This window comes from Macaca mulatta, chromosome 13 (assembly GCF_049350105.2).
Source record: "Macaca mulatta isolate MMU2019108-1 chromosome 13, T2T-MMU8v2.0, whole genome shotgun sequence".
In the NCBI taxonomy this organism is placed as follows: Eukaryota; Metazoa; Chordata; class Mammalia; order Primates; family Cercopithecidae; genus Macaca; species Macaca mulatta.
The window spans coordinates 87,710,501-87,729,685 of record NC_133418.1 but is presented as its reverse complement, the minus strand read 5'-3'; the positions used below and the strand labels follow the sequence as shown (position 1 = coordinate 87,729,685).

The 19,185-nt window shown below is 37.5% G+C and overlaps 1 protein-coding gene across 2 annotated transcripts in view; it reads right to left on the bottom strand.

Annotated features, from left to right (window-relative positions):
* CEBPZ (CCAAT enhancer binding protein zeta) overlaps positions 1-19,176 on the bottom strand; it is a 27,692-nt gene extending 8,516 nt beyond the window's left edge. Inside the window, exons 1-13 of one of the 2 annotated variants that reach the window (XM_015112114.3) lie at positions 18,992-19,176; positions 15,143-16,635; positions 11,806-12,037; positions 11,010-11,193; positions 9,024-9,112; positions 6,280-6,333; positions 5,622-5,724; positions 5,450-5,518; positions 4,267-4,333; positions 3,378-3,475; positions 1,871-1,928; positions 1,385-1,581; positions 536-619 (exon numbers count right to left, since the gene is read on the bottom strand). In XM_015112114.3, coding sequence (XP_014967600.3) covers positions 536-619; positions 1,385-1,581; positions 1,871-1,928; positions 3,378-3,475; positions 4,267-4,333; positions 5,450-5,518; positions 5,622-5,724; positions 6,280-6,333; positions 9,024-9,112; positions 11,010-11,193; positions 11,806-12,037; positions 15,143-16,635; positions 18,992-19,147 — 2,884 coding nt within the window. In that variant the 5' untranslated portion in view covers positions 19,148-19,176. Of the gene's footprint in view, positions 1-535; positions 620-1,384; positions 1,582-1,870; positions 1,929-2,344; positions 2,540-3,377; positions 3,476-4,266; positions 4,334-5,449; positions 5,519-5,621; positions 5,725-6,279; positions 6,334-9,023; positions 9,113-11,009; positions 11,194-11,805; positions 12,038-15,142; positions 16,636-18,991 lie in introns of those variants that run through there. The other variant, XM_077959719.1, reaches the window with a different exon arrangement.
* Between the last annotated feature and the right edge of the window lie 9 nt (positions 19,177-19,185).

Sequence of the window (19,185 nt, the reverse complement as noted above, 5' to 3'; positions counted from 1 at the left end):
ATTTGTAGCAAACTGAATAGAGCTGGAGACCATTATTTTAAGCGAAGTAATTCAGGAGTGGAAAACCAAACATTCTATGTTCTCAGTTATAAATGGGAGCTAAGCAATGACGATGCAAAGGCTTAAGAATGATATAATGGACTCTGGGGACTTGGGGGGAAGAGTGGGAGGTAGTAGGGGATAAGAGTACACATTGGGTGCAGTGTATTGCTTGGGTGATGGGTGCACCAAAATCTCAGAAATCGCCACTAAAGAACTTACCCATGTAACCAAACACCCTACCTGTTCCCCCAAAACAATGGAAATAATGATAAAAAATTTAAAAAAATCAATGAAAAGATGATCTAGAGATATTTGAATGCAAGAAACAATTCAAAATGTGGAAAATAATTTCCACTTAACACCTTTCTTAAAAACAACCCCCACCCACCCCTGGATTTTATTAACCAAATTTAGGAGAGTTAATTTCCCAAAATGATAATGACACCTCTCACATCGATACTGCTTTTAAAAGATACTGAATGCATTTTCTTACCTTGAAATGAGCCAGCAAAGTCAAAATCATTTGTACCTTTTCTCTTGCTTCTCTTAGTATTGACTTTGGAGTGGACTTCAAGTTCTGTTACATGAAGAAATTTGCTATTAAGCAACTGAAAAACAATAGGACTGGAAAATATTACTCCAAGATATGCTAAAATCTTTATTCTAATGTAAGGCACTGTACTGCTATTCCATGTGGGTTTCATAATTCCACTAGCATAGGCTTGAGGACAGACTGAGAGCAAGACTCTAAGAATTGGCATAGTTATAATATTTTGTGCAAGTACAAAATTTTCTAAATAGCTTCATTAATAAGACCAAATAATATAAAACCCCTTAAAACAAGAAACTTCTGCTGTGGTTCAGAATAAGTAGAAGAAGAATGTTAGGCAGGCATGTGCATGCTGGAGGTATGTGAAAGGACAGAAAGGTCAGACAACAGTCCAGAGACAATTCTGGGTGTTCCTTGCTAATTTACAACAAGATAAAATATTCACCTTCATCTATGCTGGGCTATGATGAATACTGATTAACTTTTATAGACTGCTAATTACTATTAAAAAATGGCAGCATTTCAGCTCAACATGTATTGTACAGAGAAGCTAGTTGCTGGTTAAAGTAAAAGTCCAAAACTCAAAAAACTGCTTAAAAGAAAACACACACAACACACAATAAAAACCCTTCAGCTCCAAATAAGAAGGGAAAAGGTCCCATTTAAGTTTCTGGCTGACATGAATATTAATTTGAACACAGGGCTTTATTAAAAACCTTTAGCAGAAAAACTAACTTAAGGCTGAGGAAGTGAGGAAGACACAGTTTATGTCTTATTTTAAAAAATGCTTACCTGGAACGCTGTCATTTTCATCATCTAACACATCCATGAATGTTCCTCCATCTTCATCAATTTCAGCAAATTCTTCATCATCCATACTTCCTAAAGAAACTTCATCGTCATCCAGGTTACCAAGTTCACCATCACTACCTTCTGAATCTTCATCTAATGTGTTATCCTTAGCTCCTTTTGTTCTCTTTTTCACGTTACTGGAAAAAAACACAATTTGTAATACAAAAGGAGGCAGTATTTTCTAAAGTAGTGTTTTGCTGACTACTAGGGCAGTAGGCTATTAAATGACTTAGAGGAGAAAGCTTTGCAGACTGCTTAGAGTAAGTAATAACGTGCTTTATAAAGGTCAAAGATGAAAGTACTGTATCTACTTCCCAAACTTGAATACATTTCCCCTTTATGTCATATAGTTCTGTGGTCTACTGTTCTGACGGACAATTTGGGAAATGCTAGAAAAATAGGAAGGAGAAGATAGAAGTATGTTACCCAGCAAAATCCATGTCATCCTTTCTAGAGCTGAAACAGTTATCATCTTCAAATGTGTCTGCCAGAGAATACAGAAATTGTGAGATACAACAAAGAATGACAAGCTTGACATACATCTTGTATCTGAATAAATTATTCTAACAGTCATGATTCTGCTGTTTATGACAAGTAAACACCAAAACAATATAAATGTGACTGTTACTAGTATATCTTAATAATGCATACAAACCTGTGAAATACTGATCTTAGTTAAATTCCAAAACTAAAGAAGGATCCAGTTAATTTCGGCTCTTTCTACAGTTCTTTTATGGAATGAGGGTAAATATCAAATAAAATGGTATTTAGCAACTGTATTCCCTTTTACTCTATTAGAACTACTTAGGTGCTCATTTTTAATAGGTGTAATACAATATATAACACCTCATGCTTGTAATCCCAGCACTTTGGGAGGCTGAGGTAGAGTGATCACCAGCCTGGGCAACACAGCAAGACCCTATCTCTATTAAAAAACAAACAAACAAAAACCAAAAACAAAGTAGCCCAGCATCATGGCATGTACCTGTAGTCCCAGCTACCCGTGGGGTTGAGGCAGGAAGATCGGTTGAGCCCAGAAGGTCTAGGCTGCAGGGCTGCAGTGAGTTAGTTGTGACTGTGCCATTGCACTCCAGCCTGGGAGACAGAGAGATCCTGTCTCAAAACAAACAAACAAAACCCCCAAAAAACAACAACAAAAAAGTATGTAACATGTGAAATCAGTGTAAGTCTTTCCAATTTACCATGTTTTTTGTTTAAGTCTATTTTCAATCAAAATTTCTCTAGCTTTGTAGATTAAAGATAAAAAAGATGAAACAGTAGACTATTGCTATCAATTACTACTGCTATACTATATACTATAATAGATTATGAATGGTAAAAAGGATTTCTATTTCACATGAGATTTGGCTGTAACAATGAATAGACAAATATAAATTTTTTCTTATATGGACTATCCAAAGCACAAATCATGCATTTTTCTGGTGCAAACGTGGGTGAATTACCATATATCATAAAAATATTTCTTTTTTTTTTTTTTTGAGACAGGGTTTCATTCTGTCACCCAGGCGAGAGTGCAGTGGCACAATCTTGGTTCACTGCAACCTCTGACTCCTGGATTCAAGTGATTCTCGTGCCTCTGCTTCTCAAGTAGCTGGGACTACAGGTGTGCGCCACCATGCCTGGCTCATTTTTTGGTGTTTTCAGTAGAGACAGGGTTTCACCATATTGGCCAGGCCGGTCTCGAACTCTTAACCTCAAACGATCTGCCTGCCTTGGCCTGCCAAAGTGCTGGGATTACAAGTGTGAGCCACAGCACCTGGCCCCAAATATTTCTTAATCTTCCACTGTGATATGCATGATATTCTTAGCTAAATGATTTTTTAAAACCAAGGCCACCTCTCCCACTAATGTTCCACGGTCTATTAACACATAATAGTAGATTATTTTACAAAGAGTCAACACAACAAATTACCAATCAGTTTTTCAAATTCCTCATCATCCACGTCTTCTATACTTTCTTCATCTGCATCCCGTTTTTGTTTCTCTTTAACAGCAACTTTTTTATAATACCTAAAATAATACTCATGTTATATATTTGACAATTTTATTAAAGGTCTAATCTTACTATAATCAAAGCACCTATGACCAGTGGCAAACCACAACTGTAAAATCTTAAGTATACTCAGTTGGAAATAAATGACTGAAATTTGTATGTAATATACAAAAAATAGTGTAACTCAATAAAAAGTAGCTGGAATCTTTTAAGTGTAATACATTTCAAAGAATAATATTTTATCAGCCCTATTCTTGTATTAGAATACAGCAAAACTTAGCCATGTACAGATGTAATCAAACCCTCAAAATTATTCATTCTAAATGATTTTAAAAAACAAGCCAAATCAAACCTAATTAACCAGTCAACCAGATGAGATAAGAAGTACTTTACTACCATAAGGCATTAGGTTATAATACTAGTTGGTTTAGGACTTATTTCTATAGCAGTGCACTGAATTTTTCTGAATCCATTCTAAGGGCCATGGTCTGGATAAATTACCCATGCTTTATCACTATATTAAACTAAGGTAGATTTTAAGCCAAAAAAAAAATTACTATAAAAAGAAATTAAAGGCTAAATTTCGAAAAGTCAGAAGCATAAAACAAAATTTATATGCTAAATTAACAAAACTCCCAGATTTACTTTAGTTTTACTAAGATATATTAAGATTAGCAAAATGACTGATTTGTAAATTTCCTTAACAAACACAGACACATCCTTTGATCTTTTCAAAATATGCTGATTTTGAAATTCAAAATTTAAATTTTGGCAGTTTCCCCAAATTAAACTATATTATGTATAGTACCTGTGGAAAAACACTTCATCCACTGGTATTTGGCTTTCTTCTTTTGCAAGGAATTCCTTACTGTTCACTACAAAAATAAATTTAAACATTTTAATGTAATATAGCGATTCCCTTTATGTTACTTAAGCTCTTAAGACAAAATACAGCATAATCTGTAATTCTAAAAATCTCAAAATTGTAAGGAAGGTAGATAGAAGGGACCCTGGAGTGCAAGGGACAATCTCTGAAAAAGTCTGTGTGAAGACCCAACATTGGAAACTTCACTGGCTAAAGCATAAAGTAGGCAGTACACAGCCGTCAGTGCAGTTACAGTGAAACAACAGTGTTCTCTTACTGTTCTTCAGTTGCATCCAGGACCCAAATTTCAAAAGAAAAATTCAAGGAGTTATTTTAATAAATAATCACTTTAAACTTGTCATTTTCAGCTCAAAAAATGACAAGCTTGCCATTAATGCTTGCCATTCTGGGAATAAACAGGAAGTAAACAGTTTTCCTTTATACTGAGGAAAACTAAGAAATAAGGAACTACAAGAAATTGGTTTTATCTCTTCAGAATAAAAATTTCTGACTCATCCTGAGTAAAAAGAGATTTGACTTTTACTTCTAACTTACTAACTGTGGGTAAGTCCTTTTACATCTCTGGACCTCTGTGAAGTAAGTCACTGGAAATTAAATATCTTTAAGGTCTAATTTAACCCTAGTCTCTGAACAAAAGGGAGATGAGATCTGGTATGCAAAGAAGTGTCTGCATTGAATAGAATAGACTCAGATCCAGAAGATGGCTAGTGAATATAGAAGTAGGTTATTAACTAAGTTTAAAATGATGCTCTGTGACAAAACCAGCTGTGGGTTTTTGTGCTTCTAAGCTAATATTAGAGAGCTTTCAGATGGTCTGAATTGTAAGCAATAGTAATTATATACACAGGGGTTGTTGATGAAGCTATGGATGATAAAATGGTGATAACTGTCAAAGCTGGGTGATGGTAATTGGGGGGGGTTCATCATACTATTTTGTTTACTTTGGACATGTTTCAAATTTGCTGTAATAACGTTAAAAAAAGATGGATAATGTCTTTGGTGCCTCAGGTTTTATTCTGATAAATTAGAACAAAGAATAATACAATTTATGCATTTTTGTCTTACACTGTCTTTTCAGTTTCAACTGTCTAAGCTTTATACTTACCAGGAAGATGACGAATATCCTTAATAAAATGTTTCCTTTTTGGCTGCATCACAACACTATCTGTGTTTTCTGAAATGTAAAATTATGACAGTATAATGCAAAACCTAGTTATAAGCTCATATTATTATGTATGAAAAATGAAAACCAAATAATTCACTAAATAGAAGCATACCTTTGCCTTTATGGGGCTTTGGATTTCGGTATACAAATCGATCCAAAAATCTCATTAGAGTGAAATCCTGCAGGGGGTCCCCCGAATACTGAATATAGTTTCCCTGAAAAGTGGAGGGGGAATTTAAAAACTTAATTCAAATTATATCTATGCATCCAGGTAAGAAAAAAGAAAAAGATAACTTCTATTACATTGTATTGAAGATACAAATATGCAATAAATGACTCTTCAAATATCTCTCTCATGCATATTATACTTAAGAAATTAAACACACAGATACATATACACACATATTCTAGAATGTAACATTGATTTGATGGATAGACTAATAATATTAAAAATGTAGGCCATCTAACCATTAATCACGAACCAAACCCTGAAGTGGCAAACATAGCAAATGGGAAAGTGAGGCAGTCTTTCTCCAGGAGAGGAGCTACAAGGTAATAAATAAATAACTGCTGTGGCTTTCTAATGTCTTATTGCTTCCATTCAACTCAGAGTGGGAAAAATTATCTGCTGTTTTGTACGAAACAAGTCATTGCTCCTTTATTCGAGCAGTAAAATGTACAAGATTCTCTGTTAAACACTGTATGACCAATTATTATCTAAAATGATTCTACTTTTTTCTTATTCTCATCTTTTGATATTTTAGACTCACCTGAAGGATGGTCTTTGCAAAAAGGGCCACAGAGGGATGAAAATGCACAGATAACTAAAAAGAAAAATGTGAATAATATCAATATTTCTAAGGTTGACACTTAGTACATTTATAGCTTATTTAAGAAAATCGGGCTGGGTACGCTGGCTCACACTTGTAATCCCAGCACTTTGGGAGGTTCAGGCAGGCAGATCACTCGAGCCCAGAAGTTGAGACCGGCCTGGGCAATATGGTGAAACCCTATGTCTACAAAAACAATCAGGGCATGATGGTGCGCACCTCTAGTCCCAGCTACTCAGGAGGCTAAAGTGGAAGGTGCCTGGGCCCAGGAGGTTGAGGCTGCAGTGAGCCGAGATGGCGCCACTGCACTCTAGCCTGGGTGACAGAGCGAGACCCTATTTCAACAACAACAACAAAGAAAATGCAAAAATTTGAAATTTAAGCCAATACATTAAACAAGTGATTCTCAAAACATTTTGGTCTCAGGACCATTTCATACACTTAAAAACCAAAAATTTCATCAGTTTCCATTTAACAGGGTTATATCTACAGACACGTGTGTTATAAAACTAAACAGAAAAATTATAAATACTTGTAGGTTCATTAAAATAACAAAGCTACTACATATGAATAAATAGCATATTTATGAAAAATAATTATGCTTCAGGACAAAATATATAGTGAGTAGCATTATTTTACAGTTTTGCAAATCTCTTTAATGTCTGGCTTAACAGAAGACAGTGATTCTTTCATCTGCTTCTATATTCTATGTTGAAATATACGTAGAAAATCTGGCCTCACACGTGTAGAAAAAACCTTTCACATAACTGTGAATTTCTTCTTTAGTACTATACCAAAACCAAAGATTAGTTGTAATATGGAATCTGAAACCCATATTCAATTGGCTTTTGGTACTTGCTACTTAAAATTATTTGGTCTACTTTGAATCAATCGTTTATCCACTCAAGAATTTGTAATATTCAGGTGGCACAGTGGCTCACGCCTATAATCCCAGCACTTTGGGAGGCTGAGGTAGGCGGATCACATGAAGTCAGGAGTTCAAGACCACCAGCCTGGACAACATGGCAAAACACTGTGTGTACTAAAAATTAAAAAATTAGCTGGGCATGGTGCCATGCTCCTGTAATCCCAGTTACTCAGGAGGTGGAGGTTGCAGTGAGCCGAGATTGCGCCACTGCACCACTGCACTCCAGTTTGGGCGGCAACAGAGCCTTCTCTGTCTCAAAAAAAAAAAAAAAGGATTTGAAACATTGTGCATTGGTCATTGGAAAAAATACCACATGCAGTCCTTCCAAATGTTGGCACATTTCATTATACTTTACCACAAAAATCACATTCTTAGAACCACAGATTTCATCAGTAAAGTTTTTATAAATTAAGAAACTGTCAAGCCCAAGGTGGTGGTTACAAGATTTTTAACACTTTAATCTTTGCTCGAAAGCTTTATTTTTGAATTTTATTGTTGACAACAAATACTGCCAGCTTTTTTGTTTCATTCATTTTCAAGAAAATGTCTCCCAAATACCTAAGTCTGAAAAACCAGTTTGTCAGTTAGTCTTTCATGAAAGAGCAGCTAGATGAGCTTGCAACAACCGGTAAGCGCTTGTCCTTGAGACACGTGGCAACCTTCACACTTTAGGTAGGCAGCAGAGGTATGTTACGCATACTTGCTATATATGCACACAAAATACTAAAAAGACATGTGTACTTTAGGGTCAAGATACTAAAATCAATAATTCTCCCTGTGTCATCATTCTTAAGTTATACTGGCTTTTTTTTTTAACTGCACATATGTGGCAGTGATGAATATAATGGCTTCTGATGCAGCTTGGTGCTGTCTTTATTCAGGATAAGCTGCAGCAATTTTACCTATCATTTATTTTATAGTATCAGTGCCACTGTCAACACAGTGATGAAAACAGATAATGTACTGGTATTACTATGAAAAGAGCTGTGGGCTAGGCACTGTGGCTCGCGCCTGTAACCCCAGCACTTTGGGAGACCAAGGCAGGCGGATCACGAGGTCAGATCAAGACCATCCTGGCTAACATGGTGAAACCCCGTCTCTACTAAAAATACAAAAATAATTAGCCAGGTATGGTGGCGGGTGCCTATAGTCCCAGCTACCTGGGAGGCTGAGGCAGGAGAATGGCGTGAACCCGGGAGGCGGAGCTTGCAGTGATTCGAGATTGTGCCACTGCACTGCAGCCTGGGCTACAGAGGTAGACTCTGTCCAAAAAAAAAAGCTGTGTCCGACTCACTAAAAAGATATCAGGAACTCTTAGAGGTCTGGCCACACTCTGAGAATAGCTGCATAGGAAGATACTTATTGGCTTTACACAAAAGTCACAGAAAGGTTATTAGAAGTATGAATTCCTCTTATGAATTCAGAAAAGTAACTTTATTTACAAAAAAATTTATCACAAAACTTTTCAGATATATCTAATGAATAAAGCAAAATTTATCCATTTTCTCAACTCTGCATGCAATAATCTACCTACAAAAAGCAACAGTTATAACCCACGTATAATATCCTTATTTTACATGCACATTTAAGATTTTCTACAAAATGAATACCTCGCATAGTACCTTCCCCCAAATGTGGACTTTTAATGTTTATTAATGCTTATAATTATCATAAAAAAAAACTTCAAGGCATTACATCCACGAGGGCAAAAATATACACCATAAATGAATTAAAAGACAATTTGAAATTATTTTACCTTTTTGAGTTCCCAAAGACTTGTATTTTCAGCTCCACAGAACAGAGGATTTCTACTGAATGGATCATATTTATTTAACTGTTTCCCACCTAGGAATAACAAAAAAATACGATTTCTCAAATGCTTTATTCCTAGCCCAAGAGGTCATTAAAAACACCACCATTAATATTCTCAACAGGTATTTCCAACATTCTTACTTAGCTAAGCAACCTAGATTAAAAACTGAGCTCCCTCAAGAATTTGTCTTGGTACTTGAGCTAGCATCAGCTCTTGAATAAAGCAGGGAACATGTTTATCCCAACCACTAAAAGCTTTCTTCAAGGCCAGGTGCAGTGGCTCACACCTGTAATCACAGCACTTAGGGAGGCTGAGGCCAGTGATCATTTGAGTCCCGGAATTCGAGACCAGCCTGGGCAAAATGGTGAAACCCCGTCTCTTACAAAAAATACAACAAAAAAAACTAGCCACGTGTGGTAGTGTGTGCCTGTAGTCCCAGCTATTCGGGAGGCTGAGGTGGGAGGATCACGTGAGCCCAGGAGATAAGAGTTGCAGTGAACCAAGATCATGCCATTGTGATCCAGCCTTCATGACCGAGCAAGACCCTGACTCAAAAATAACTAAAAGCTCCCTTTCAAAACTTCTGCCTTGGCTGGGCGCATTGGCTCATGCCTATAATCCCAGCACTTTGGGAAGCCAACATGAAAGGCTGCTTGAGTCCAAGAGTTCAAGACCAGCCTGGGCAAGAGAGTGGGATTTCGTCTCTACAAAAAATACAACTAGCCAGACCTGGTGGCACAAACCTGTAGTCCTGGCTACCTGGGAGGCTGAGGTGGGAAGATCACTTGAGTTCAGGAGTTTGAGGTTGCAGTGAGCCATAATGGCTCATTGTACTCCAGCCTGGCCTGGGTGACAGTGAGACCCGTCTCAAAAAAAATCAAAAACCAAACCAAAAAACCCCAAACTTCTCCCTTTTCTAAATGGCAAGAAAAGGTACCCATTTTGGGGTCAAAGAGGTTAGAAATGTTAAGATGGAAATAATACGAAGATGAACTAGGTCTAAAGTCTTTTGGAGCTTTAGAGTGCTCCAAATATTTGTCATGAAAGTATGCCCAGAAATAATTCTCACTTGGAACAGGTCTGCCATTATCTTCATGTTTTCAGAAACTCAGGATTTAAAAAATTTAAAACAAAGATTTTCAGACGAGGAACTGACTACCTTCCAACACCCATGCTCTTCATCCTTCTAAAGGATTATTCTCTCAGTTTAGTCTTCAGGGGAACTGATGGATTCTTCTCAAACTTTTCTGGCAGCTATCAGACTTCTCTTTTGTACTTCACAAATTGAAATTTGTAGATGAATTAATTTGATCATGAGTCCCAAAGCAAGTTGAAGAAATGGGTCTGGCACCACATTTCTTGAACCTCAAGGCTAGTGTTTTCTTTACAGCCTCAAATGAAGAGGCTGCATTTCTAAGATTTCTTTTGACTCTAACATCCTATTAATTTAGTTTGGTGTGTGTATAGGAAACCACTTAAAGTTTCTATCTTGAACAGAAAGTTTTCTATCCCTAAAATATTACTTTAAGAAACTGTGGGCCAGGTACAGTGGCTCACGCTTGTAATCCCAGCACTTCGAGAGGCCAAGGCAGGCAGATCACCTGAGGTCAGGAGTTCGAGACCAGCCTGGCCAACATGGTGAAACCCCACCTCTACTAAAAATACAAAAATTAGCTGGGTGTGGTGGCACACACCTGTAATCCCAGCTACTTGGGAGGCTGAGGCAGGAGAATCACTTGAACCTGGGAGGTAGAGGTTGCAGTGAGCCGAGATCGTGCCTCTGCACTCCAGCCTAGATGACAGAGCGAGACTCTAAATAAATAAATAAATAAATAAGTAAAATGGTAGAATGCTAGTTTCTATGAAAATCAAAGAGAAACAAACTCCCTGGTTTAAAAATTCAAGAGAATAAAGATTAAAAAAACTCACCTTTCAAATTATCAAAGTGCACCCAGGAAGCAATCTCTGGTTTCTTGGTTTCTATATCACTTTCAGGAACCGTTTCCTCTGTCTCAAGTTTTTTCACCATCTCTGTTTCTTTGTCTGCATCAGTGAATTTTTCCATGTCTTCATCATCATTTGCATCAATAAAATGTTCTTCATCATCAGACTCCTAACAAACACATAGTTTCATAAATCTACATAAATCAACTAGAAGTTGCAATAAAGTCTGTGTTCCATTATGTGATGTAGAGTTTTACTTATTGCAACTCTGGTGAAACGTGAAAGTTCTAATAAAGTAAAATGATGGCCATCAGTGGTATTTAAACAAGAGAGGAGAGCACATCCTTATTTCTAAACATAACACAGTTAAGTTTTGAGCTAAGAACCCCTGAGCCCTAGGGACTCTATAACTTGAAAACAATTAGCCCTCAAGTAAATTTCTGACTTGTAAATAACCCTATGAGGTAGCTACTATTATTATTTCCATTTCATAGTTAACGAAGACGACTTAAGAGGTCCACTAAGTTTTATAGTCTTCCAAATCCCATACAATGGTAACTTCTAGTATAGTATAGTTTATTGCAAGTAGAAGAGTTGAGCAACATGCCCACCTAGTGAACTGTACAGCTGGTACTAAAATCTAGGTTTGTCCTATTCCAGAACTCACACTCATATGGTCCAGAGAACTAGGTTATTGTCATGTGAAGCAAAGAAAAACAAAACAAAAACCACCAATATATTTCAGCACCCACTCAATTTAAAAAGCAGTTGAAAAATATACCGGATGATCATCTAGTTGGCTTCTTAAACCTGGTTTTGCTTTAAGGATCTCAGACACAAGATATAAAGCTCCACATATAAATGGTGGCATTTGTTGACAAGTAACTTGAAGTAACCTCTTCACAAAAGCCTTCACCCGGCGCAACACAACGTCAGCTTTCAGAGATTTGTAGACAAGGTTAAGAAACATAGCTTGCTTGGAACACATCATCAACCCTGGATCCAACATCTTCCTGCAAAACAAAACCAAGGTCAAATATTTATGTATAAAACCAGCTCCACAATCAACAGTCACATATTAGAAACAGCTACTAACCTCATCTTAGTTAGGGATAACTTTGCTGCTTATATTAGAACAAGAGACCTTGCCCTAAGAGGTAAGATGGAAGTCAATGACCAGAAAAGGATGATGATGGCACCAGGAAAAACCAACAATAACAACGACAACACCACCACCACCCACAGCAATGAAAAAAGAAAAACTCTTTTCCAAGTGTTTTTCTGTTTTCTATATCAACAGGGCACAGCCCTAACAGTATTCATAGAACCCCACCAGAAAAGCTAATCTAAAACCAGGCAGTGAAAACTGACCCATGAAAGCAGAACATTAGAAGATTTGGGTTTTTGTCCTTGTATAACTGCCTACTAGCAGGGTGACCGCCTCTTCATGGTGTTAGTGAAGACCATAGATGAATAGCAGAAAATTAAATTCTAAGGACTTCAGAGAATCTCTAGTCCAATGTACTAGCTGTGTAACATCTCTCTCATACACACTATTCTCACTGCCCAGAGTGCTTCTCTCCAACTCTCTGCATGTCCACAGTATCCAAAATTGGTTCTTCTATTAGTCTCTCTCTCAGGTCCATGTTTGTGTCCTTCATAGTTTCACAAACTGGGTTTCCCTGCCTTTCCCTTTTCTCTCAAGGTCCAGTGAAATAGGGATTATGCCTGTGTTATTCACTGTTATAACCCCATTGCCTGGCAGTTAATACTTTTACCAGACAGTTATTCAAATACTTGAACCTATTTAGCTATTATGTGCTTGTCTCTCCCTAATGTCTGTCTTCTGTAGGCTGCTCTACTCTGACCTCATGATACTTTAAAAATTCTCTATTCTAGATGCTGAATACTACACATGTCCCCAACCAGTCTAGACCTCCAGATATTATAACACCCAGAATTAACACAATCCTCCAGATTAGCTCTACTAACACCTGGAATCATTACTTCCTTTGTTTTAAGTATTCCCATCAATTTTTTTCCTACTAATACTAGAAATGAAAAGACTTAAGCTTGTGAAGCGCTTTCCTATTGCTCTGCATACTCTGGGAAATATCACCCTTTTGGTAATATCCTGGGATATTCTGGATTATTCAATTTTCTCTCTTTACATTTAAATTTTCCAACATTTCCATCCAGTTTGCAACTTATTTTTAGGCATAAATTCCATCTCACATCAACAGAAACATTTGAGAAGAATTTAAAGGGACATGTCTCTATCATTTCATGAAATATTTTCCTAAAGTTCTGATAAATATTTTTGTAAATCAAATCATGTCATTTCTTTTATCCCTCAATTAACTAGGGGTTTTCTTAATGTGAAGGATTCTTAATAAAACCAAGAGCAAACAAACACTTTAAGAAGGCCTAAAGGCCCGTTAAGAAACTCCATCTGCGAGAGCTCTTGGCAAATAGTGATTTTAAAAACTTAAAAATGTACTCTTCCTCAGAGATGTTAGACTATGATATTAAATAGAGACAGAAAAATGTTTCCAACACTTTCTAAAAATTAAAAATTCCTATGACCATCAAAAGTTCAAAATAATCAAATCACCCCCCTTCAAAACAAACAAACAAACAAACAAACAAACAAAAAACTCAAGACCCCGAAACCTCTGCATTTTCAGCCTTGGAACTCTTTTCAAATTAACGATGTTAAGTATCTATTACTTCAAAGAGTTGTGGAAAGGCTTCTGAGAGTCTTTTTAGTGGACCAGAGCAATCAGTGCTATGAAATGTCATAAACTCTACAGCAAGTGGACCCGGATTTGCCACCTAACTTGGTCTCTTAATATCTGTGTGACCTTGCACAAATTATTGTACCTCACACACTGGAGAGCTGTTAAGAGGATTAAACTAAAGAAACATGTATGAGTATCAGTAATAAGGATAGCAGCCAACATTTCACATAGCACTATGTGTTGGGCACTGTTAAGCACTTCACATACACACAAAGATTACATGGGTTAACACACATACCCCCCCCACCTTCATTAAAGCCCCAGTTCTGTCATTTACAAGCTGCAGAATCTTGTGCACGTTTCAAAATCTTCATAATAATCATGAGATAGGTGCTTTTCTCTCCATCCTACAGACAAATCCACTTAGGCATGATAACATGGGATGAATTATGTCTACCAATAGGTTTTTAGTGGGGATCAAGTAATTTGCCCAAAGTTACACAGAAAACTAATGGCAGGGACTCAAACCTAGGCAGCGTGGCTTAAGTCTAAGATACTAACCACTACTCTACATTTTCTCACAAGATTATCTATGTAAATATATAAAAATGAATTAGAAGGAAATATATTAATTTCTTGAACACAGTTATGTTCTACTGCCTCTTAAACAGCTCCAAACTGTTTACACATTGCTGAAAATATGCCTCAATGAGTGAGTTGCAAAATTCAGTAAAGAAAATCTTAATTTCCATTAAACAAACAAACAAAAACCCTGCACCCCCCAAAACTCTCTACTTAACATACTTTCTTGTTTACCACAGCTCCTCTCTCTGCTGCCTCCCCCAATATGAACGTGAGTGCCTCCAGGGATGGGATTTCTGTTCGCTGTGCCTCCTGTGCACCTAGAGCATGACACCATACTGTAGGCATTCAGAAAAGACTTATTGAATGAGTTACTGTGTGAATACATTCAATTTTGTGAAAGACAGCAGGGAAAAGACACAGGATTGAGAATGGGAAGACGGAAACTGCAATTATATCTGCAATTTTATTTCTTTAATATCCCAAAAGACTTAAAACAAATATAGCAAAATGTTAATTCTGAAATACTAGCTGGTAGATATGAATGATTCTTTTGGGCATTTTTCTGTATTTTACAACTTCTCAAAATGAAAAATGTATTCAAAGCAGCGAATATAATTTGTGTCCATCAGGGAAACAAAGATTAAGTGACTTACTTGAAGGTGGCGAGCAGCAAGCTGCTAAGGGGGCCTAAAATCCAATTTTCTAACTCTTTCTCTTGCCCCACAGAGGGCACTGCCTGTGCTGTACATCAAGTTATAGTTCACGTCTCATATTGGAATGCTATGTTCTTACCTGTATAATGCGGTGTAATATCGATCCGATATTGTCTGCTGAGAATTCATGACTTGGAAAAGCAACATTAAAGCCTGCACACTGGTATTAAAATTCACCATATGCAACACTTTGAACAGTGTGTCAATTTGCTCCCTCACTTTGTCATCACCAGTCTGGGAATAAGGGTACGCCCTATTAACACCTGTTAAAAGGGCGCTAAGCATTTTTGATTCAATATCTTTTTTTTTTATACAAGTCCGAAAAAAGCAAAAGTAAATAGTTATTAATTTGTTAGCCAGTTCACTTTCTTCATGGGACAGAGCCATTTGATTTAAAAAGCAAACTGCATAATATTGAGCTTTAGAGCTGATATTTGAGCGGAAGAGTAGCCTTTCTACTTCACCACACACAACTCCTTTCATATTGGGATGTTTACAAAGTAATGTCTCTAACAGATGGGAGGCTTTTGTGGCAATTCTGTTCTGAGGATCTCCCAGTTTATTTACCACTTGCACAAGAAGAGCCTTTTCTTCCTCAGGCTTGTTACAAAGCAGCTCATGAGCCACTGCAAGGGCTCGAGTTTTAGTGGTTACTAATGTATCATGACTTAAAGTTTCTAAGACCTGCACAAATTCAGCCACTAAGTGTTTCAGCTGGTGTTCAAAATACCATAATATCAGTCTTCTATCTCTTGAGTCCTTGTTGCCACTGGACAACTGTTCCAGTTTGTCAAAAGGATGCTGGCTGAAAATCCTCAGCTTCCGACTGTCTGGCAAAAGGTCTGTGATAAGCAACTCTTTAAAAGTATCCAAGGCCATGAGGCACTGCTGTTTGCTGCCCTTCTTTTTAACAAGGTTCACAAGAGTTTCTACAAACTGAAGTGTGTGAACGGCATCATCCTGAATAAGAAGAATCATGGCTGCCATCCTGTCACCTAGTGTCCCCGATGACACAATTGCTTTCATCCAGGTAGAAGAGGCTCCCTTTTGACTATTCGTCTTACTTTTGAATAAGTTGATTTCATGCTCATACAGCTTCTGAGCAAGGGTTTTGTAGTTAGATACAACATCCTGAGGCTGGGGTTTCAAAGAATATTCATTGCTATACTCCAGATCATACCATTTGCCTCCAGGCTTGAGTAACAAAGTCTGTCTCTCAAAAAATTCAAAGATGTTCTGTTTATCTTTCTTCACTTTCGGTGTGGTACTGCCGTTCTCATCAGAATGTGGTTTTGGCTTATTCTTATTTTTCACCTTATTAACTGATGTCCTTTGACTTTCTGCTGTATTTTTGTTATTTATTTTAGGTATTTTTACTTCTTTTTTGCTGGAATTTTCTTTTTTAGCTGGTTCATCTTCTTCAATTAAGCAAGCTTTTGTATACTTGGCCAAATTAAGATTTTGAATAAATGCTTCCAATTCACCTTGTTGAAGGTCATCAATTACTCCTTTTTTGCCTCCATCTATCACTTCCTCATTCTCATCCAAAGTAGCCAGCATAAGGTAATCTTGCTGCATTAAAAACATAAGTTAAAAATACATTACAAATGTGAAAAATAAAACCATAAAATAATAGGAAACACAACATAATTTTAAAAATAATTTCAGAATTGGAAAAATCCTTTCAAATTTGACATAAAACTCAGGGTCCACAAAGTAAAGGATAAGTAAATCTATCTTTCTTTTACACACATACACACACACGCACACTTTTTATTTCGATATAGGAAAAAATACAAATTATAAACTGGAAAAAAAAAATACAAGCAATTCCTATCAAAGTAATTGGGTTTAACACCTTAATATAAAACTTTCTACACATCAGTAAGTGACAACCCAAAAGAAAAATGTGCAAAGGATATGAACAGTTCATAGAAAAAAAAAAAAGGTTCTTTAAAAATATGAAAAGATGCTCAACCTCACTGACATTTAGAGAAATCCACATTAAAACCACCATGATACATCCATCTTTTAATTTATCAGATGAGCAAAGATACATTGCAAGATGAGCAAGATACAATGACAGGTGATGCTGGGGAAGGCGTGGGGGAAATGGCACTTTCATACATGGTTGATGTGAGTGTAAACTGACACAACCTACATGGAGGACAATTTGTCAACTCCAATTACAACTGTTTAATACAAGGCACACATCTGTTGACCCAGCAGCTTCATTTCTAAAAATTAACTAATTGATTGAGACATGGTCTCGCTCTGTTGTCCAGGCTGGAGTGCAGTGACTTGACCATGGTTGAACTGTAGCCTCAACCTCCCAGGCTGAAGTGATCCTCCAATCTCAGCCTGTGGCTGGGACTACACGCCCAGCTATTAAAAAAAAATTTTTTTTTTTTGAGATGAGGTCTCCTTACGTTGTTCAGGCTGGTCTCAAAGTCCTGGACTGAAAGTATCCTCCCACCTCCGACTCCCAAAGTGTTGGGATTATGGGTGTGAGCCCCTGTGCCTGGCTCATTTCTACAAATTTGGACTACATATACACTCACAAAAGTGGGGAAAAAAATATTACGATTAAGGTTATTAACTGTAGTATTATTTAAAATAGTGAAAGACTGGCAATAAATATCCACAATAAGTGGCTGGTTCGATAAATTAAGACAGACAAAATGATTTATGCAGCCATATCAATAACACAGAACTTCATGCACTGATATAGAAGGATTTCTAAGAGAGAAAAGAGAGCAAAATATAGATAGGTGTATATATATGGTACTATTCATGTAAAAAATAATAGACGCGTATTTCATACCCATAAATATGTATATGCTTGAAAAGGTATACAGTATCCCTGAAAGATATAAACTACACTTGTAAAAATAATTGCTTCCTATCAGGGCAATTGTTACGGCTGAGATAAAAGTGGAAAAAATTGGACTTTTCACTACGTATCTTTAAAGTTTGTATCACGTGTATCATGTGTATATATTACTTATTCAAAACTTAAATATACACAAGCACAGAGCAAAACTGTGAATCTACTTATCTCTAACCAACTCCTCCACCCTGAAAGTCCAGTCTCCAAACAAAATAATATTAAAAACAAAGTTAATTTCTGTCCCTTATCTGCTTAAAATCTTCCAGTGGTTTTGCATCAAACTCAGAGCAAAAGCCTGCCCTCTTACCCCTTGGACCTCATTTCTTACCATTCTCCCCTTACCTCACTCTGCCTCTGCTACATTGGCATTTTGGCTGCTCATGGAATAGGTCAGGCACTCTTCTGCCTGTCTTTGCATTTTCTGTTCCAACCAGAATGGCACATGGCTCACTCCTTCCTCTCCTTTAGGATTCTGCTCAAACATCTCCGTGATGTGTTTGTCGATCATCTCATTTAATACTAACGCGCTCCCACTCCTTATCGTCCTTTCGCACTACCCCGTGTCTGCTGTACTATGTATTTAAAAGTTTGTTTACTGTTTCTGTCCCTTAATTAGGATGTTCCAAAAAAGAGGGCTTCTGGGGCATACAGTGACACGTGCACGTACTCCACGAGAACAGAAATGAAAATTCCAATACCACTGGTGTTCAAAATACTCATACCACAAGGTCGGGACCAAGAAAAGCTACTCTCCGACCTGATGGTGTGATGGTTATACCACGTTAATAAAATGAGAGGATCGCCTACATCCTAAGAAAGGCCAGAGAATACGACGTTCAACTGGAAACTTTTCTTTTGTAAACAGCCCTGGAAACCAGCGTGGGAAGCTCACAGAACACATGCTTCCGAGGCTGGGATCTGGGATCTGGGTCCTGGACGCCCGCGCTCTACGCAGCGCGGAAGCGGCGGGGCAGTCAGCCTAGCGACATTAGGGACTGCCCACGTCTGACCCCTTTCCCCGGAGCCCGCGGCAGTTACCTTGGTGCCTCCGAGCCGTAACACTTCCTCCAGGGAGAACCCATTCTCGGTTTCATTAGCATCATCCTCGTCGTCCTCGTCCGGATCTTCTACTGCCTCCTCGGGGCGCCAAGGCCGCTTGGCGTGGAACTCCAAAGGCTCCTTGGCTGCCGCCATGGCTAGCAGAGCATACGCTCTTGGAACTCAGCCTATTT